The 22,103-nt window shown below is 40.9% G+C and overlaps 1 protein-coding gene across 1 annotated transcript in view; it reads right to left on the bottom strand.

The window, feature by feature from the left end:
- The window catches only part of Impg1 (interphotoreceptor matrix proteoglycan 1), a 106,914-nt gene extending 85,345 nt beyond the window's left edge, over nt 1-21,569 (bottom strand). The window contains exons 1-6 of the mRNA XM_060386099.1: nt 21,425-21,569; nt 15,877-16,043; nt 15,588-15,616; nt 10,050-10,114; nt 4,836-4,939; nt 997-1,143 (exon numbers count right to left, since the gene is read on the bottom strand). Coding sequence (XP_060242082.1) covers nt 997-1,143; nt 4,836-4,939; nt 10,050-10,114; nt 15,588-15,616; nt 15,877-16,043; nt 21,425-21,554 — 642 coding nt within the window. The 5' untranslated portion in view covers nt 21,555-21,569. The remainder of the gene's footprint in view (nt 1-996; nt 1,144-4,835; nt 4,940-10,049; nt 10,115-15,587; nt 15,617-15,876; nt 16,044-21,424) is intronic.
- Nucleotides 21,570-22,103: the final 534 nt, after the last annotated feature.

Genomic DNA, 22,103 nt, shown 5'->3' with positions numbered 1-22,103 from the left:
ATGAGCTTCCCTCCTGGAGGGAATATTTCAGTTCAGAGAGAATTAATTTGATATTCAACAATTGCCTTTCTGTATGTCTCACTTTCGGCGGTCTGTCATAGGAAGTTATGTGCTCCCATTTTGGGTTTGTTGCCTCTGTGGTGGACTCACTATACCTGGTATATACCTTTTGTAACAGCCCTGGTCATGTCTATAATCCTTCCTGTCTCTTTTTTCCCCCATTCTCATCTGCCACTCTCAGCATCCACAGTCTACACTCAACAACATAGTTGGATTTATCCTGCAGAAAGTTCAAGAACATTTTAATTCAGCCAAAGATGAAGAGATACGATAATGTTCAAAGATAGAAAAGATACCTTGGGTTAACTTCTGCTGTAGCGATTGATGAATAAACACTTTAATTATGTCCACTTAATGTCATGTATTTAAATTGCATCAAATTGCAAAGGTAACATTGGGAGTGTAGTGGTAAACATAGATGCCTTTCAAATTGCAGAAGTGGAATTCTTAATAGGGATATGATATTACGAATTGGAAATTCATATTTTAATCCATTAGATTCTCTAGTTGGTGCCCAGGTGATCATTTTATTCTAATGATCTAAAATTTTAATCAGTGTTACTGATAAATAATTGACATATAAAAAGATGAACACCTTTAATATACACCTTGATGTATTTTTGAAAAGTGTATACTTCTGAGTCATTACCATTATGGCAATTTACATATGTAGATTATTTGAGGCCTGTAGTTAAGTGCATTTAAGACATTATAAATTAAATATAATTTAAACATAAATAACATCCACCAATGGAAAAGCTGATTGGATAATTTGCCCCAATATTTTGGAACTTAATGTAGTGTTAGTTTTCTTTTTAGTGGTTAACGATGGATGCCTGGCTAATGGGGCTAATAGCCAAAGGATGCATAATATTCTGTTGGGCCGCACATAGTGCCATGACTTCAGATTTGGGTGTGGAGGCTGTGCCCACTCACCTGCAGTTGGTACTGGCGCGCCAGCTCCTGGTAGTTTGGAGACCCGGAGAGTTCCGCCTTAATCCTGTGGTTCGGCAGAGAGATGCTGAACTCCACCTTCTCCTCTGATGAAAATTCAGAGACACGAGTAGGTTCTGATTTGCTTTCCTGGATTAAAAACAACAGCAACAGAAAGGCGTCTATTAATGTAAAACAATACACAATCGACTATATTATGCAAGACGTGTTGCCGTTGTGTCAAGAAATGGACTGTGAAGGTCCAAGTGGTTTTGGAGTAGAAGTCTTGTAATTAGGAGTTGCCTGTGAGTTTTAGTAAGAGATAAAATACTGTAGCTCTATTGGCTGGTTATTTCTTTACTTCTTTGAGTCAGGGCCTCACTCTATAGCCCGGGCTGGTCTTTAATTTCAGCAGTCCTCAAGCTGTCTTTACTTATTTTATTTTGAGGCAGAATCTCACTGTTGCCCAAGCTATTCTCAAGCTTGCTATATATAGTTAAGTCCAGCCTTGAACTCTTGGTCGTGCCTCTGCCTTCAAGCGCTGGAGTTACAAGCATATACCTTCTTATCCGCCTCAAACATAACAAATAGTAACTGTCTATACTTATAGGATACAATGTGATGTTTTGATATATGTTTATAATCTGGACAGATTGTGTCAGGCTTATTAATGTATCCAGCACCTCAAATTCAAAAACATCTTTGTGTGTGTGTATGTATGTGTGTGTGTATGAGGAAACATTGAAATCTATTTTCCTAGCAACCTATGAGTATATCATTTTAGTCAACTTTCTGTGTAACAGCTCACTAAAGATGATTCCTTAGATATGACTGGAATCTCTGCCCTTTGGTTCAGTGTTCAAATTCTCTCCTCCTCTGGACTCTGGGGGGATTGTTCTACTTATAGTTCACATATGAAAGATAGATTTTTAAATGGCTCTCACTAAGTACCTTCAGAGACTTCCTATTACTTGTAGTTAAAAACCTAGACTTTTTTCCGTGTATTTAATATTTTTTATAGTCTTATTCCAATCTACTTGAATAATTTTATTTCCACTCTGCAGCCATGACTGCTTTATTAATCAAAGGCTACATTGTTCTGCTTTTCTCCTGGAGAGTCTACTTAAAATGCTCTCCCCCCCTCCAGCAATAACACCCCGTCTTTCTCTCCTTTAATTCTCCCTTCCTCATATGCATTTCACTCGTTCTATGTTTTGTCTGAAATACTCTTTTAAAAATTATTTATTTTTGATTATTACAATATATTCACTTTGTATCTCAGCTGTAGACCCATCCCTCATCCCTCCCAATCCTTCCATGCCCTTGTCCAAGTCCACTAATAGGGGAGGTCCTCCTCCCCTTCTATCTGATCCTAGCCTATCAGGTCTCATCAGGACTGGCTGCATTGTCTTCCTCTGTGGCCTGGTAAAGCTGCTGTCCCCTCACAGGGAGGTGATTAAAGAGCCAGCCACCGAGTTCATGTCAGAGACAGCTCCTTTTCCTCTTACTAGGGAACCCACTTGGAGGCTGAGCAAGGGGTCTAGGTTATCTCCATGCATACTTGTTTGGAGTATCAGTCTCAGAAAAGACCCCTGTGCCCAGATTTTTTGGTTCTTTTGCTCTCCTTGTGGAGTGCCTGTCCACTTCAGATCTTTCTATCTCCCCCTTCTTTCATAAGATTCCCTGAACTCTGCCCAAAGTTTGCTTATCAGTCTCAGCATCTGCTTTGATACCTTGCTGGATAGTCTTTCAGAAGCCCTCTGTGGTAGGTTCCTGTCCTGTTCCCTGTTTTCTCCTGCTTCCGATGTCCATCCCATTTGCTTTCTGAGTGAGGATTGAGAAACTTCCCTAGGGTCCTCCTTCTTGTTTAGTTTCTTTAGGAGTATAGATCTTAGTATGTTTATCCTATATTATATGTCTAATATCTACTTATAAGTGAGTATATACCATGTGTGTCTTTCTGCTCCTGGGATACCTCACTCACCATGTTCTTTTCTGATCATTTGCTGACACGCTGTCCTTTGGTTGTACTCCTGAAACACTCTTTCCTTTTTTTGTAGTATAGACATTTTACCTTTGCTTCCTCTGAACTCCAGTGTCACTGATTAGACTCTTAACCTCTTGTTTGGTACCTACTTTTGCACTTGCTTATTCTCCTCTCTCCCCCCCCCCTCTGCAAGTCTTGTTGGTCCACACAATTCTCTACTGTACAAAATCCCCAGAAGTGAAACCAAGGGGCTGTATATGTATAAAACTCGCTGGGTATGCAAGTCTAAAGAGTATACTCCCTACAACCTGTCCTGGCCTATCATTTTGTCCCAGTAATTTATTCTGCCATCTTTAATCATAGCACACGACATATTTTGTTATATATAATTGCACATATATGTTCCTTGCTGCAGGAACAATCTTGCTTTTCTTTGGATATTTGTTGTACATCTCTAGTCTTGGCACATCAGTGGATTTCAGTAAAATGTTTGCTGACTAAAAGAATGGGTCATAGATACAAACAATAAAGGATGTTCTTCAGGGGATATGGCTGATGTCAGATGAAGTATGTGGGGATAATTACACAGACGGAGGTACCTACACTAGATATTGAAGCATGTGGGACACAGACAATGTGAAGAAAGAGAGAAGAAAGACTCGTCATCTTACAAATTTTATGTTAAATTCTGAATTATGAAATACTTTTTTCCCAATAGCACTTTGCCTGTTGGTGAGGCAGATTTTTTCCACAAAAACATGCTATTTTTCTTCTTTGTTCACAACAATAGTTCAGCTGTACCTGCTGCCATTTTGCCTGAAGGGCACACCAAGTGGCCAGGAGGCTGCTCATCAGGATTTCTCATGCAGAGCTGGTCAAATGAATTTTTTTCCCCTTCACCCTGCCTTATGCCTGGGAGGGAAGTTCAAAGGATGTGAAGAGAAGAAAAAAAAGAGCATCTCATTCCAGAGTAGGTGTGGCTATAGCAGTGGAAGGATGGAAAGTTCTGACTTGTCATTCTTTGGGTTGCCAACGCCACCACTTCTCATGAATAATGAGGACAGCGTTTCTCTGCTTCAGCACTGCATGGATTTTGAGAAGGCTAAAAAAATTCCTATTTCAATATTCTAACTCCAACTCTCACAGCTGCACCAGTCTACATGGTGGCTAGAGCGCCTCTTAGCTGTAGATCACTCTTTCTGTTTTCCGCTTGCTCACCGTTGAAGGATTTTTGAAACATAATTGGTATACTTATGCTGCATATACAGAAACTAATACTTGACTCTTGCTGTCAACAAGGCTTATGTTTTAGTATAGAGTGAGGGAATTCATTGTGATTGATTGATTTTAATGCTTGAGGAGCACCTATTACTCACAAGTACCTGTTAGGTATGGGGAGAAGGGTTTCTGCGTGCTTTTTGTAATTTTCCCTATCTTACCCTAATTCTCAACCCATTATTTTCTTGGTCCTTACAATGACTTAAGAATAGTGAAGAGGATAAAGTCACTGAGATAGTCTGAGGGATGGGATGAAAACACTGAAAATGGTGAGTTTCTGATCCATTCACCCCTTTGCCTATTTTGCTGAAGAAAACATACCAAGGCTAGAGATATGACTACACTGGTAATTGCTTACTGTGCAGGCACTAAGACTGGGGCTCTTGATCCCTAAGAATCCAAGGAAAAGCCAAAGGTGCATGGCAGCCTGCCTATAATCCTAGCACAGATGTTCCACATACATGTGAACACGCATACACACATGTATGCACACCACATACGCAGAGATATGAGAAAAAAGAAAACAGAAAAGACCAAAAATGTGCATGAAAAACTGTACCAACTCAGATCTTCTTACCATTGTGGGCTTCTGGATATCTTTGAGGGTGTCACCGAGAATCTCATTGAGCTGTGTATCATCAGGAGGGAGTGGGAAGGGCCCCAGTGACATGCTGGAAACATCTGTAGAAATTAGAAAGATTTCAGGCACAAAAGTAAGACTAGAAGAACTTAAACTAGAGCAAGGTCAAGATTCTATAATTCCTTATGTCTTTTCTGTCACTATAGAATTTACAGATAAATGCATTCTAAATTTGTTTTTCAAAGTTCTTATACGTATGTTTGTTTGTTTTTTAAATTGAAGTCACACTTTCAATATTTCCATTAAGTTGTTCCTTTTGGGACCGAAATTTGGGATTGTACTACATGTGGTACAGTTAAATGATTTGTCTAATGAGAACTGATTAATGTTTCTTTTTTGTGACTATGCAAAGGACGAAAAGACAAGTATTTATATTGAATTTGTTCTTCTGAAAACTATCTTAGAATGTTGCTTAAGTCTTGAAAGTCTAGATTGTCTTAACAATCAGTAAATTTTTTTTAATTTATTTTTTAATATTAGTTACAGTTTGTTAACTTTGTATCCCTGCTGTATCCCACTCCCTCTTTCCCTCCCAAACCCACCCTCCCACCCTTCCACCCTCATCTCCTCCCTGCCCCTTTCCAAGTCTACTGAAGAAGTGCTCTTAACCACCGAGCCATCTCTCCAGCCCCTCAAGACGCCCTTTAAAACACTCTTTACAGACCACCAAAAACCATTTCAGATACCTGGAGAACATTTAGAAACCTATAATGATACCAACAAAGGGGCTTCTGTGTTCTATTCAAGGCATAAATCATTTTAATCATGTATATTACTATTTTATCGTAAATTATGTTTTTTAGAAATGTTCATGGAATAGTGTTGTGACTAGTTTGTACTTGTAAGAAATTGCTGTCCTTTTTATTTTAATTAGACAAAACAAATTTTTTGGTTTAGTTTTGAGCCTTAAGAAACAAACAGGATGTATCAATTAAAAAATTGTTCTTTCCCCATTCCCCAAGTCTCTTTAAATGTTTTTTTTAGCTATATGAGGTTCTGTGATGTCACCGCACTGAGTGTGGAACTCTGACTTTTAGTGGGACCATTTGAGTTAGCTGAAGAAATCATTTAAACATGTTTAAATATATTTTAGTTTTTGTTTTATTATTTCATGAGTATGGTTTTTTTATTTTATTTTATTTTTTTTGCCTGTATGTACATCTGTGCACCTAGTGCGTGACTGGCACTGCAGAGGTCAGAAGAGGTTACGGGGTCCCCTGGGACTGGAGTTACAGATGGTTGTGGGCTGTAGTGCTGAGCATCAAACCTAGGTCTACTGCAACAGCAACAAATTCTCTTTGGCACTCCCCAGCCCAAACAGACTTACATTTTCAATGGGCAAATAACATTATACATGTTTACAGGATATCAAACATGCACATTGTGTAACTGTCTAAATTGGAGTCACTGCATCTATTTCTTTAAACATTTAACATTTCTTTCTGAAAATAAAAATCATTTTTTTCCTTTTAAATACACAGTAAATTATGATCACTTAAAGAGTCACTTCACTGTGTGATAAATATTGGATAAAATAGTCCACGTCATTTGGTTGATGAGAATCTGGAAGGATGGTGTCTCTGGCACCCTCCTTGACAGCTGTAGCTGAACAGTCTGTTGCAAGCACTCAAGATGAAGACATTCTCCACCTGAGGGAAAAATTCAAATGAGCCAAACTATATAATTTTATGACCAATTGTTTTTTTTTTTTTTTTTTTTTTTTTTTACCATACTTGTATAACAATGAAAATAGCTTAGGAGGTATACTAGAGGAAATTTTTCTTTTGTTTGAATGTCCTATTTTGTTGTCCTCAAAAGAAAAATTATTGGGACCGATGAAACTAAGACCAACCATCAGGTGGTATGAGCAATCTCTTAATACATTTAGCCTCCTTTGAAGATTGCCCCAACTCGCTGCACACCGAAGGTGTCTGGTAATCTGGATGGGCAGCTGCTGTCTTTCAGAGCTTGGAACACACCACTCCGCACCCTTCTTGCTTTTCGAGTTTCTGTCGCTTTCCTTAGTTTGCATTTTTGTGTGACTTGTTGCCCCTCTGTTGCAGCTTTCTTCTGCATACTTAGTGTTTAAACTCTACTGTTGAAAGAAGGAGGTTCTTTTCTGGTCTTGTCTCTTTGTCATTCTAATGCCTCATGTATCCGATGGTCACTTCTCTCCCTGGGTTTGGGAAAGTATCTGCTATAATCTAATTGGCTCTCTTTTCTGTGCATTCATACATATACATACACATACTCCCCCTCTCTCTCCTCTTTCTTCCGTGTTCATGGTTTATAAATTTCAGCCTTTAGTGGTGCCTCATAGTTCTCACATGCTCTCTTTGTACCATTTCATTATGATATCTGTCATTGTCTGAGTGTTACAATTCATAACAATGCCTTCAAGCCTCCCACTTTATCAATCTATTGGTGAGTCTGTCTGCTGAATTTTTACTTGACCTATTGAAATTTTCATTTTCATAGTTTCAATTTAATTGTTGTTAGTCTTTCTATTTCATTAGAGAATCACCCATTCTTATAGCCATTCTTTTGGATTCTTTGGCTGCGTTTCATTTCATTTGCTCTTATTAGAATATATTACCATGGAATCAGTAATTTCTGGAGGAGGCACAGTGCCTTTATTTATTTTTAATTTTTATGTTTCATAAGTTTCTGTGATGGTACATGTGTATCTGGCCTTAGGTCATTGGCTGGAGTTTTTGATCAATAGTCTTCAGTTAAAGACCTTAGAGTGTTTAATTGAGATTAGGTTATTGTAGGGTTGAGGTATCAGTCAGTCTCCATTGGACTGTGTGTAGCTCAATAGCTAAACCTCAGCCATTGTGCTCAACTCACTGTGAACAAAGTGTTCTATCTACAGAAGCAAAGCAACCTAACAAATAGACCCACTGTCAAAAATGGCTCTTTTGTTGTCCTCTATTTTTTTTTTTTTTACAGTAATGAAGTGGCTGTCAGTGTGGGTATGATGAAGCCTGAAGTGCCAGCAAAGCCCATCTGGTTGCCAAAGTAGTCTGAATACTGCTGGCATTCTCCTGCAAATCCCAGAGCCTCTTCCAAGCCTTAAAAAATTAGTTTAAATTTAGTCTTTATTGTAAAATATTTAATTTTGTTATGAAGGTTCTTTTAAAGACAGAAAAACAGCCAGGCACAGTAGTACATCCTTGTAATCCCATCACCCAGGGAGGCAAAGGCAGGTGGATCTCTGTGAGTTCGAGGCCAGCCTCATCTACAAAGTGATTCTAGAACAGCCAAGGCTACACAGACAAACCCTGTCTCAAAAAAGCAAGCAAGTAACCAACCAACCACCAAAAAACTCCCAAGAAAAAACAAATTTTAATGCTATTAATATGATTGTTTTTCATGGTATAAGAGAAAGTAGCAGGAAATATCTTTTTTTTAAATGAACTATCTTTTAAACAAACACTTCCTATAAACAATATTTTACAAATCAGTCTTGATATTAAGAATCACAGGTCAAACTTCACCCATACATAAGGGGAAATAACTAGTCAATTCTGTTTTCTTGTTTATGTTTTTATTTTTTTGTTTTTGTTAAAGAATTTTTCACTACATTTTGTAATTGAAATTGAACTAGTCTTGTTACATTATCTAGAAACAAGTCTAGAAGTGGTAAATTATTTTAACTTAGAAGAAATATAAAAATGAAGTCACAGATTTTTCTGAAGTTAGTGAGTAAATATGTGAACTTTATTCTCATTGTCTAAAAGTCTCTATTTTTTAGTGTATGGATTTAAAGAAGCATTTTCCCTCCCTTTAAAAAAATTGAGTTCCATAAGGAGAGCAACAGAAACAAAAAAGCTGGGCACAGGGGTCTTTTCTGAGGCTGATACTCCAAAGAAGGACCATGCATGGAGATAACTTAGAACCCCTGCACAGAAGTAGCCCATGGCAGCTCAGTGTCTACGATGATTCCCCAACAATAGGAACAGGGGCTGTCTCTGACATGATCTCAGTGGCTGGCTCTTTGATCACCTCCCCTTATCAGACCACAGAGGAAGACAAAGAAGCCAGTCCCTGATGAGACCTGATAGACTAGGGTCAGATGGAAGGGGAGGAGGACCTACCCTATCATTGCACTGGGGGAGAGGCATCAGAGAAGAAGAGGGAAGGAGGAAAGGAGGGATTAGGAGGGGATAGGGGAGGGGGCTACAGCTGGGATACGAAGTGAATAAACTGTAATTAATAAAAATAAAAATGAAATAAAAAAAACGGAGACAGGATCTTATATATGAAACACTTTATGGCTTCAAACTTACTATGTTGCCAAGATGATATTGAACTTCTGGTTTCTCCTGACTCCAGTTTTTGAGTGTTGGGATTACAGGCATAGACCACCACATCCAGTATAAGTGAGTTGGGAACCTGGAGACTGATCGATCTAGGCACTCTATTGGGCTCCATCCCCCAGCTCCAAAATTTGCTTTCTTAAAAACATTATTAACATTGCTACTAAAATTTTGGTATTTACCAAAATTTTATATTCAGGGCTGGTGACTCTGCAACTAAAGGTACAAGCCCAATGACCTGAGTGTGATCCCTGGAACCCATGTGAAAATAGAGGAGTGAACCCACTCCATAAAGTTATCTTCTGACCAGCACGTGTGCATGCCTACACTCATCTATACTCCTCACATGTACACACTAACACAACAAAAAAGTGTGAAAACTTAAGGTTAAGATTGTATGTTAAGTACTGCCAAATGTGTGACGAGACAGGTGATTGTCAGTTTAATCCGTCATTTATTGTTTAAACTATAATAAAATTTCTGGAAAATCTTTGGCCAAATCCATGAAGTTCAGTATTATTTCCTCTGTAGTGCATGGACTGAACCCAGGGCATCAAGCTAGCCAAGCACTCTCCACTGAGCTATCTCAGAAATTAGCCATCAATTTAGCAACAGCAACTGAGAAATTAGTGGTTTGAAAGGTATTTGTGCTTAAATGCGTTGATCAAACAGTATTTGTTATGTACGTAGACATTCAACAGTAAAACCCAAAGCTCTCAAAATGAGAGGGCGCATCATAAGTTATACCAGCGCTCATCAAGGAGCGCTTTACAGATACCTTTTCAATGAAGTGACTTTTGGAAGTAGATGAGATGAGATCTAAGCTTACCTGTGGGTAACACAGGGGTTTTGGTGGGCTCTGCCAGTGTCTCCCTCGGAGCTATTTCATCTTTTCTGTTAGCACACAAAGAAGGAAAGAAGTGGTGATATAGAGGAACTTGAAGATAGGGAGCCCACATTTGAGTGTGCCTATACTATATAGACGAAACAGTAGAGAACAATCATATTTTCATCCAGATTTATCTGTTTTTATTAACTGGACTGATTTTTGAATCTATATAGGTATGTATGTATGTATGTATGTACGTATGTATCTATCTATCTGTCTGTCTGTCTGTCTATCTATATATCTCACTGAGGAAAATTTCAAACAACCTCTTTGATGGTTATACCTGGCTCTCCATGTCTTCCTCTCAGCCTCTGGGCTTTGTGTGGTTTTAAGGGGGCATTTATACAATAGGCAAAATTGAACTACAGGTGTGTCCTAATTTTGTACTGTCCCATTGCACATTCAGTGTTCTTGCCATAAAAGTAGTAGATGACATAATTGAATACTGTAATATTTCCTTACAAACCTCAGATTTTTTATCCAACAAAGAACTGTTGTAGTTAAAGGAATGGAAGGGAACTAGTTTCTGGATAGTACAGGTTTATTAAATCTGTATTCTTTGCACAACAGTAGCAGGTAATGATAACCAGCCAGGGAGGTCGGGGTAAGACTTCAGATTAATAGATAGCAATATGGGAGATATTCTAGGGTCAGACCAAAGGTAGTGGTGCAGAGTTGTCTGCATGTACAGTATCAGTCCATTACTAATAGGAAACAGTGAAAAGGGACTGTGCTAGTGATAGCTTTTGAATCTCATTAAAATATTTGTTTCTCTAATCTTTCAAGTCCTAACTGAAAGCACCATTTCTAGCATAATATATAATTTTCTGTGCTTCATGATGACAGATGATGTGAAGAAATAACTGACATTCCATTCTTACGGAGCCTTCTAGACTGGACAGAGCCAACACTATCACCTGCATATCTCTGTCATGGCAACGCTTTCCAAGATATGAGGAAGAGTAATGTTTAAAATATTATCAGCCTTTTCTATATTCTCTTTCTTTCATAACATTCCCTGCACTCTGCCCAAAGTTTGGCTATGAGTTTCAGCATCTGCTTTGATTACCCTGTTGGGTGGAGTCTTTCAGAGGCCCTCTGTGGTAGGCTTCTGTCCTGTTCCCTGTCTTCTCTCGCTTCTGATGCCTATCCCGTTTGCCTTTCTGAATGAGGATTGATCATCTTACCCAGGGTCCTTCTTCTTGCTTAGCTTCTTTAGATGTACAGATTTTAGTGTGTTTATCCTATATTATATGTCTAATATACACTTATAAATGAGTATATACCATGTATGTCTTTTTGCTTCTGGGATATCTCATTCAGGATGATCTTTTCTAGTTCCCACCATTTGCCTGCAAATTTCAAGATTTCCTTGTTTTTAAATGTTGAGTAGTATTCCATTGCACAACAATTTCTGTATCCATTCCTCAGTTGAAGGGACATTTGGGTTGTTTCCAGACTATGGTGATTACAAATCAAGCTGCTATGAACATGGTTGAGCAAATGTCCTTGTTGTATACTTGAGCATCTTTTGGATATATGCCTAGGAGTGGTATAGCTGGATCTTGAGGTAGCACTATTTCTAATTTTCCGAGAAAGTGCCTGGGGGGGGGGGACAAGAGTGCCACAAGGAGAGCAACAGAACAACAACAACAACAACAACAACAACAACAACAACAACAACAACAAAATCTGGGCCCAGGGGTCTTTTCTTAGATTGATAAAACAACCAAGGACCATGCATGGAGATAACCTAGAACCCCTGCACAGATGTAGCCCATGGCAGCTCAGTCTCCAAGTGATTCCCCAGTAAGGGGGTCAGGGGCTGACTCTGATATGAACTCAGTGGCTGGCTCTTTGATCACCTCTCTCTAGTGCGGAGCAGCCTTAATAGGCCACAGAGGAAGACAATGCAGCCAGTCCTGATGAAACCTGATAGACTAGGGTCAGATGGAAGGAAAGTAGGACCTCCCCTATCAGTGGACTTGGGGAGGGGCATGGGAGGAGAAGAGGGAGGGAGAATGGGATTGGGAGGGGACAAGGGAGTAGGTTACAGCTGGGACACAAAGTGAATAAATTGGAATTAAAAAATAATAAAATGCTGGGAAAAAGACTCCAACCAGCAGGGGATTGAAGCAGAAAAACAACTATTATCAGTTTGCTGTCATGCACTGTGACCAACAACAATGGATGATTATGCCTGGGAGGATGGGTCAATAGGTAAAGTGCTTGCTGTGCACGCATGAAGACCTGAACTTGGGCCCCAGAATCCATATAAAATGTGGGCACAGAGATATGGGTCTATTATCCCAGCACTGGGTGTTGGGGACAGTTGGATCTAGCAGGCTCACTAGCCAGGCAACCTAACTGAAACACAGAACTCTATTTTTAGTAACAGGCCATGTTTCAAAAGTAAAGTGGGTAGTGCTTGTGGAAGACAATGACATTGACCTCTAACCTCCACTTGCATAGCACAGGTGAACACACCTGTACACATGTGCACATACATTCAAACATCCCCCCCCACAGTCCACACACAAAAAACCAAAACAATGGATGTCTGTTGTATATTCTGAGGAACACCAGTGGCAGGGAGAGCAGATGTGACATGGTAATGATCAAAATACATTATATAAATGTATGAAGATGAAACTTTTCAATATGATTAATATATGCTAATGACGGGAACCCCACAAGGAGAGCAACAGAACCAGAAAACTTGAACACAGGGAACTTCTCAGAGACTCATACTCCAACCAAGTACCAGGCATGGAGATAACCTAGAACCCCTGCACAGATGTAGCCCATGACAGTTCAGTGTCCAAGTGGATTACATAGTAATGGGAAGAGGGACTGCCTCTGACATAATCTGATTGGCCTGCTCTTTGAACACCTCCCCCTGAGGGTGGAGCAGCCTTACCAGGCCAGAAGATGACAATGCAGCCACTCCTGATGAGATCTGATAGACTAAGATCAGAAAGAAGGAGAGGCAGACCTCCCTTATCAGTGGACTTGGGGAGGGGCATGCGTGAAGAAGGGAGAGGAAGGGTGGAATTGGGAGGGGAGGAGGGAGAGGCTTATGGATGAATACGAAGTGAACAAAATGTAATTAATAAAAAAAAATTAAAAATGGTGTAAATTTGTAGAATTTGCATTTGTAGAAATGGATAACTGTATTGGTAGATATAGGACAATATAAACTCAAATCCTACTGGAATTCGAAACCAGCCATTCTTCTTATTTTTCTGGTATTATGCTAGGTGCTTAATGATAGTTGTTATGGAGATATTTAAATGTCAAGCACTGTGGCATTTATGACTTAGACAAATTTTCTTTCCTTCTAACCTTCAGAACTTTGTTTGTGCTCAGGTCTTTCTCTCAGAACTACTCGGCTCTCCTTGTCCCACGTTGCTGTGAGAAAGAAACTAAAGCAAGAGGAGGAGAGTTCTGGCTGCAGTGGTCACAGCCTCGTTACAGGTTGGCATCCTGGCATGCGCTGCACTCTTGGCTGGTATCTTTTCCCTCTATCATCAAGTGTGATCCTTCCTTTAAGCTGGCAATTTGTGCTATCCCCATGCCAGAAGCTCCGGTTGGAGGTCTGGGGTACTTGGATCTTGTACTGGCTTTTATTTCAAATCCATTTGAAACTGGAACAATTATTGACTAGTCAGGGGAGTGAAATTTCATTTTTCTTCTTGGAAAGACTATGTGAAAGAGAAAATTTCCACTTACTTAACCAGGTGTCAGAAGTTAGTGAATGTCAGCATTTTCCTACCCTTTCACAATGCTGTGGGGGCACAATGCTATCTTTTGTGTGGGTAGCCGGAGAATATCTCTGTGTCTTGTGAACAAAGTAAGAGGTGTGGGCCTAAGCCTTTCCCAGGCCATGCAGTCCACTCCTGCCAATGCTTGCTGAAGTGAGTGAGCACTCACACTTGAATGAGAAGGCCGGAAACAGCACTGCCGTCATGCATTGAGTATCACATGCTGCTGAGGAGTTTGGGCTTTCACAGGAGAGCAGGAAAAGGAAGGGAATGCTCAACAGGAGGGCAGTTGCTGAACTAAGCCCAGAGTTCTAGAGAGGCTTCAGCCTTAAATGGCCTGTGAGGATACTGTGGGGAGCCGGATTCCTCCTGGAGTGTCACTGGGGGGGGGGCAGGGAGCTCTGAGGTTTCAAAGAGCCCAGGCTATTCCTCCAGCAAGGACACCCCTCCTAATCCTTCCCAAGCAGCTCTTTGACTGTAGACCACACATTCAGATATATGAGCCTGTGGAGGCCATGCTTATTCAGACCACCACACCGTATGCGGCTGGCAATGGTGGGGTATACAGAAGCCCAAAGAGAAGACTTTGGAAGTTGCTGCTGGACGGGCCAGAGCTGAACACAAAGATGATGGTGTTCAGAGACTTTGTAAGTGTGTGTGTGTGTGTGTGTATGAAGCAGGGGTGTTGGGATTTAAAAACCCCATTCTTATCTCTTTACTGGCTGGTCCTACCCAGAAGCCAGATGCCAAGAGATGCCACAGAGGCAGTTCTTAACATGCAGCTTCCTGTGCAGACTTGGGTTGGGGAGACAAGCAGTGGGATGTTCAGATGACATCGGGGGACAATGAGGGAGTATTTTGAGTGGCAACAAACAGGACTCAACATATAAAAGGGATATTCCAGATATATTAATCTAGGAAGAGTATGCTAAAGAGAAAAAGAAATTAGAAGCCCGGATGTTTGTTGGGGGGAGATCAGATTTGAGATCTCCCCTGCCTAGAATAAACTAACCGAGGAGTGGTACAGGCTGGTGGCAGCGAGGTAAATGGGAAAGCAGCAAATGTGAAAGGCATTATAAAGTATTTCCTGTAACTCACATCTCTGAATGTGTGTGTGTGTGTGTGTATGTGTGTGCGCTTTCAACATGTCATCAACTCTGTGTGCTATGTGAGTTTTGAGTTTGGCAACAGCATCTCTTTTCTTTAATCATTTTAGCTTATGCTCTCTCTCTCTCTCTCTCTCTCTCTCTCTCTGTAACTCAATTTTCTTAATTGATATTCAGTTCTTGTTGAGGGTATAGCTCAGTGCTTCAGTAATTTAGTTTGAGAAATACTAATGCTTGACAGAGTACCATACGAGAGCTCAAAATTCAAGTTACACTCTGATCATGTTAAGTATTTTCCTGATGTTACTACTAATAGTTTGCCGTCAGTCCTAAAAATTAAACTTTTAATTGCTCTAGATCCTTCGAGTGAAATTACACATTAGATACATATCACACAGTAAACAATTCCATTTTTTTTTAAAACAAGCATTGATCTCAGTCTGTCAGGTCTATTTCCCTTCCCTTTCTGCACTCATTTATCTTCAGTGTGATATGTGCATACATTGTCTATCAGGGTACAAATAATCAGGGTACAGTAGCTTAGTTACACTTCATTGTGTGTTCCTTTGAAAGTCAAGAGCACCCAGAATTCTATTTTGAGTACTTACCTCCCAGGGAAGCTTCTCTGTTTTATTCTCTGGAAGAAAAGGAGATAAAAAGTAATTTTACCAAGAGATCGTGTCAACTGAAGAGCTCAAGTCTATTTTCATTCCCTCTCTCTTCAACGACATGTCAGCCTGCCTGTTGAAAATATTATTTTTTTGCAGGAATAAAATTCCTGTCTGTCTTATGAGCTATCTCTAAGTATTTTGACAAGCAACCCTCAGGCCTTGGAAGCCATTGCAAAGGGGACGGGGCTGGAGGCATGGCTGGTATTGGGGCACTGTATAGACCCACCTCCTGCAGAAGATCCAAGTGCTCCTGGGAGCTGCTGAAGTTCTTCCCAATGTCAAAGAGGCAGAAGGTCTCCTCTTGGCAAGTGCTGACCCAGCCTTGATATTCCTCTGTGTCAGGAATGCGATCCAGGAAGATCCGATACGCTTCCCACACTACTTCTTGACATACTGTAACACACAGCAATCAGGAGTTCTAAATGGAAAAACCCTTTCCCCAAAGCACTCAGCCTCACAATACAGAAAGGGTTGTCATGCTTAGGCTGATATACTAATTCACAAATGTCACAGTCAGTGTTGTCAACAGACGTGGGCTAGAATCTGAGAGCATCAAGAGGGGATTGTCTGTCTACACTAGGTTGAGCTGTGGGCATATCTCTGGGGGGGTGTATCTTGATTGCATAATTGAGATACGAATATCTCCCCTCACCCCATGGAAGTTTAATCACATAAAGTGGTCCAGCACCTAATATGTGCTAAGGGAAGGACAATGGTAGATGAAGTATGGATGGATAGTCCTCATGTTTATGTGGAAGCCTGTAACGGGGTGAGGGAGATTCCTTGTCAAAGCATGAACATAAATTACAGAGAAATGGTACTTGGAGGACTGTGGACAGGAAATGTGGGTGTGTGCTGCAGGAGGAGGGCATAGGGCATACTTGGCAGATTCCACCACTTTACCCTACTCCCTAATTCAGATTTTGTTTTTCTCTGAGAACCTGAGGTCAATGTTCAGCTTTCATTTTTCCTTGCAGTTCTGGCAATTGAACCCAGCGTTCACCAGTGCCAGAGAAGCACTTAACTACTGAACCACGTCCCCAGCACCCCTGCTCTTAAGAACAGCGTGTTTAATCTGTTTGTTAAAAAAACTTGATGCTTCAATAATCACAAGGCATGGCAGAATCCCCTGGACCAAAAGAATGATCTGACTCTGGTTTTATTTTAAATATCGATATTTACAGCTCATTGAAAGCAACATCCTTATTAATTATTTAAGCTCATGATGGAAAACTTTTGATGTCAACTGAAAACTGTGCCAGGGGCTACAGAGATGAATAGTTAGTGTTGAAGGCCAATAAGATATGTCAGAAGACTTCCAGTGTCAATAATATGTTTTGTCTTCCTATCTATCTATCTATCTATCTATCTATCTATCTATCTATCTATCTATCTTCCTACAATCTGAGAAAGAATTGGAACTTTTTGGGGAGAGACAGACATCATCTAACTTTCTAATGAAAAATGGTGGGTGGTGGGAGGAACAAGGTGAGGAGAAACCAGTTCGGAGTCGGTCTCCTTTATATTTTGTCCCAACTCTCCACCTGAACCAAGTTGCATTTCTCCACACTTGGTTTTAAGAGGCAAAGGGGAGTCCAGATCAACAAAAGCCCGTGTCATCTGCCAGCAGCACCTGACCAGAATTGTCAGGGTACCTGATCTTTTGCAGAAACTCACAGAGGTGGCGGAGATAACAGTCCTACTGTTAAAGGCCTAGGCTCCCACATTGAGCGAAAACACTGGAAAGCAGTGCAGTCGCCGCACATAGAAAAATGTGCTTTGCAACATGACCTCCCTCCTGCCTGCAGAGGGGGCAGTGCCCATCCTGACAGCCGAAGCACAGAGTACATGGCCTTCATCTTCTCTGCACTCAGAAAACACACTAGGAAGTTTGCAGATTTGTCCAAACCCTAATAGTAGTGGGCCCACTGGTCCTTGCTGTCCTCCTACCCCCAACACATCATCTGTCTTTGGAAACATGCTTTTTGCCACCCTCCCAACTGTATCTGCTAGTTTAGTTCAACTGTGACCCAACTGCCAGAGATACAACAGTGCATAAAAGAAACTGTCTCTGCCTTTGAGGCTTAGCACTGGTGTCTTTCATGAACAATATCCATAAAGATCATTGGAGGTTATGATTAACTCTTCCCTCTTTGGGCATGTTGCTTTTTCAGTCCATTTCGACTAATTTTATTCAGAGTTTATCTTACTAGCTATTCCAAATTAAGCCTAAAGGGAAACTTGCGGGCACATGTATTTATTATTTGTACACGTGCATATAAGTCTCTGTGTGTGCATTGTGTGTGACATTAGACATGTGTGCATTACGTGTATGTATTCACATGTGCCTCTGTGTATGCAGTGTGTTTGTGTGTGTGTGTTTGTGTGTGACTGGTTCATTTTTCTGAGTTCTCTGTCAGCCTGAGGACCTATCAATATATATCTCTGCAGGTGGTGCCCTGTCACACAGAAAAACTGAGGTTGAATTTTGTTCATGGAATCTGTGTCTTCCATTTCCTCCTCATGTTGGACTTTTCCCCATAGGCGTCAATACCTGCTTTACATAATGACACCGAGAAGAGAATAATTTATTCTTGAAGCACAAGGAAGTTGCTTAAAGATTTATCTGCCAGGGCCATTGCAGTTTGTAAGGACCACCATATTAAATTTGAAACTTGCGATGTATAATCGTGATTATTGGCTTGACAGGATTTAGAATCACCATGGCAACGAACTTGTAGACATGTCTGTGAGGTTTTCTAAGCTTGACTGAGGCGGAAGACTTTCCCTAAATGTGGGCAGCGCCCTTGGCTCCTGTCCCGGGCTGTGTAAAGGAGACAGGGAGCAGAGCGTGCTGTTTTCTCTGCTTCCGGAATTGGGGGAGCAATATGATCAGGCAGCTCTTGCTCCCGCGGCAGCAGCTTCCCTGCAGCAACGGACTGGATCTTCCAAGCGGGAATAAAGCCTTCCTCCCTTAAGTTGTCAGGTTTTTCGTAACAGCAACAAGAAAGACAATTATTCGGAACTAGAACCAGTGAAATTTTTCTTTAGATTCTTTTTGAGAAGTGTGTGTGTGTGTGTGTGTGTGTGTGTGTACTTGTACACATGGGTGGAGGTCAGAGGACAACTTGCCGCAGTTGGATCCATTCTCTCTTTCTACCTTGTGGGTTCGGGGATTCAAATCCCATCCTCAGGGTTAGTGGCAAGTCCTTTTTGCCTGCTGAGCTGTCTCAAAGGCCCAAAACGTGGCTTGATATTGGGACTGAGAATGAGCAAAGGGAAGGAGGAGAGCCTTGGGCTACCGCATGGTGGGGAATGGGAGGGCAGGCATCTTTGAGGGGGCTTCGCTGGAGACTTCCACAAACCTACTCTCCCTGCTGGCGTTTGTGCTTCGGGACAACACCGTAATGATTCCACAGAAAGCTCCACACTTCACTCGTGGTGCTTTAAGCACGGGGGGGGGGGAGGGGCGGGGAGAGAAGAATCAGCTCACTGTTTCTATTTGATGTTATAATGGGGAGCTTTCTCCCCCTAGTCTGTTGGAGGATGTCAGAAGAACATTTTGCAATGGCCGGGTGAGGAGAACAGTAAGTGGGCGTCTCCATCAAAGGAACAGAGCTTTGTGTCTGGCTCTTATTTCTTGTTTCTTTGTGGGGACACACACTGATGAATAGTAAAATTTCATATCACCCAGAGGCAGCCATAAAGATAATGGGCTGTCATTTGCTGTGGGGAGAAAAACAGTGTTTTCTTTCGTTCAGGGAAACATGAATGAAACAGGCAATCCTAATCAACAGTAAAGAGCTCCGAATTAAAATTCAAGGCTCAGAGTTTGTAAAAAAAAAAAAATAGTGTATTCCACAAATACCTCTGGTGAATTATATATATCAGTGTTGCAAAGAATTAGATTTTACATGGAAAGATTTGTGTGTGTGTCTGTGTGTCTGTGTGTACATGTGTGCATATATGCATCAGTCCATTAAATTTTATAGAAACTTGCTGGCATTGTTATCTGATCAATGTGTAGGCACACAGCATGAATAGTGAACACACCACTTTATTTTCCTTGCATTGTTGATAATTAGGACCTTTGCTTTCCATATTCTTCAGCAGGTATTTTACTGAAAAACTTGTGTGCAGAATGTGTGAGGACTTCAGAGTGTTCATATAGGGTACCCCATTTCTCCAATTAGGGTTTCCCTTTTGAGTGTGACACAGTAATTTCCATTTACCTATGGCTAAGACTTCTGTCAGAAAACAAATATTCTTTTACTTTCACATACAAGTAGAAACATAAAAACAGAGGGCTTCATGGCAGCTCAGTGTCCAAGAGGGTTCCCCAATAATAGGAACAGGGACTGTCTCTGACATGAACTCATGGGCTGGCTCTTTGATCACCTCCACCTGAGGGGGGAACAGCCTTCCCAGGCCACAGAGGAAGACAAAGAAGCCAGACCTGATGAGACCTGATAGACTAGGGTCAGATGGAAGGTGAGGAAGACCTCCCCATCACTGGACTGGGGGAGGGGCATAGGAAAAGAAGAGGGAGGGTTTGGGAGGGGAAGGTGGAGGGGGCTACAGCTCAGATACAAGGTGAATAAACTGTAATTAATAAAAATAAAATAAAATAAATTAAAAAAGGAAAAAAAAGAACAGAAGGCTTGATGTTTTTGAAACCCTTCATCAATCATGTCTCCAAAACCCAGCAAGAACCCTTAAGATGTATTGAGTCCCAGAGCCCCCTACTAGCCATCCAAGAGGATCTCTGGGTGTCAGGATCACAAATGCCTTCTCAGTTGTCCCAAGGCCCACCCATCCCAGGCTGGAACTGAACCAGCTGCTCCTGCATGCCAGCTTTCAATAGAGCAGGAACATACACATTTTTGGACACTAGCAACATCTGGTGTCGTGAAGGTGGGAAAACACCCATCCACTCAGCTTTCACATGCAGTATGAACTTAGTCCAGAGAGAGAAGGTACTGGTCATCCTTTGAGGCTATTTAGAAGACAGGATACCAGCTGCGAATATAATTTTTTTTTTCTTTTAAAGGGGAAGCCATGTGAATTCTTTATTCATATTAAGTAAATGAAATGATCAGGACAGTTGCTGGCACCTGTGGTTGATTTAATGACTTGGTGATTTCTAGAAACGCAAGGCCTCCTGCAGTGCAGTTTTTAAAAACTGCACTGTGCTCCAGCCCAAAGCGGCAGTAGCACCTTGCATACTCTGGAGGCCATTTGTAATTTGTGTCTCTGTACTTCAGCCTGCCCCAGATTTCCAAACTTTAAAAGCCTTCCTCCCCCGTCCCCCCCCCCATCAGAAACAAACTTATTATTGAGGGAGAATGGATATGGGCTATAATGTCACTTTTGGACAACAACAAAAAGAAATCCTAAGTCGTAAATCAGCTTGCTCAGCTTCTTGATATTGCAACTATCCTAGGCTTTTTACTTTATAAGAATGACATTAAAATTTAAGAGTGGACTTTGGAAGAAACAAAACAAGTAAAACCTCTATATCAAGGATTTAAAATTTTTTTCCTGGCCTCTAATGGTCCAATGTAGAATAACAAATCATTTTAAATCATGGGAGCTCAGAAACACCACTGTTTTGTAGGTCTGTGGCCCATTACTCTATCAGACTAGTGGGCTGATATCTACAGTTCTCTTGGAGGAATGAGAGACCTTGAATGTTTAGGGCTGAAGATAACCTGTGGGTGAGTAGGAGAGAGGAAAGAGAACAGAGGGCTAATTTCTTCCATTGTTGTCCTTACCTCTCAGTCTATAATAAGCTTGAAGACTTGCTAAAATCTGTCTCAAGGATTCCTGTGGACAGATCTTAATAGCTGGGAAAAGTGCTGATCTTTTGGTCCGAAGCTTTGCCAAATCGAATATTCGTCTCATGGTTGACACTTTGTGCATTTTTGACGTACTTTCAATTGTTTCAATTCTTGGGGCTTTGTCTATGTTTTTAGTTTCAGAACTGTATATTTTAATGGAGGTATCTGGAAGAGAAAAATGGATTTCATGGTGAAAATATACACTCAAGTGTTCGTGCACCGTATGTGGCTAGATGAATGAAATAAACAAAAGCCCTCTTGTTTATGATACTTCTATTTTGGTGTGGTTGATAACTGCAAAATTCCAATGACTAGGCAGTTTCAGAAAAAAAGAGAATAGTGTATACGTATTTTTAAAACCAATATCTCAAATCACCTTGTCTTTAGGAACTGCCAAATATCAAAACCACTTCCCACACATCTCTCTGAAAACCATCCTCTGTGTAGCAGTCAAACCTCTGAAAAGACACTATAGTCAAAGCTGGGAGTTATAGAGCACTGTGGTACCCAGAGGTGTAGCCCCAATGAGGAAGAGGAGTGCTCCTAAAAACCTCAGAGAAAAATCACACCAGCAGAACCTCCCTGCCTTTAATTCCCAGCCTTAGAATTTCTG

The sequence above is a fragment of the Meriones unguiculatus genome, chromosome 6, assembly GCF_030254825.1.
Source record: "Meriones unguiculatus strain TT.TT164.6M chromosome 6, Bangor_MerUng_6.1, whole genome shotgun sequence".
Taxonomy (NCBI): domain Eukaryota; kingdom Metazoa; phylum Chordata; class Mammalia; order Rodentia; family Muridae; genus Meriones; species Meriones unguiculatus.
This window is presented reverse-complemented; position numbering and strand designations above follow the sequence as displayed.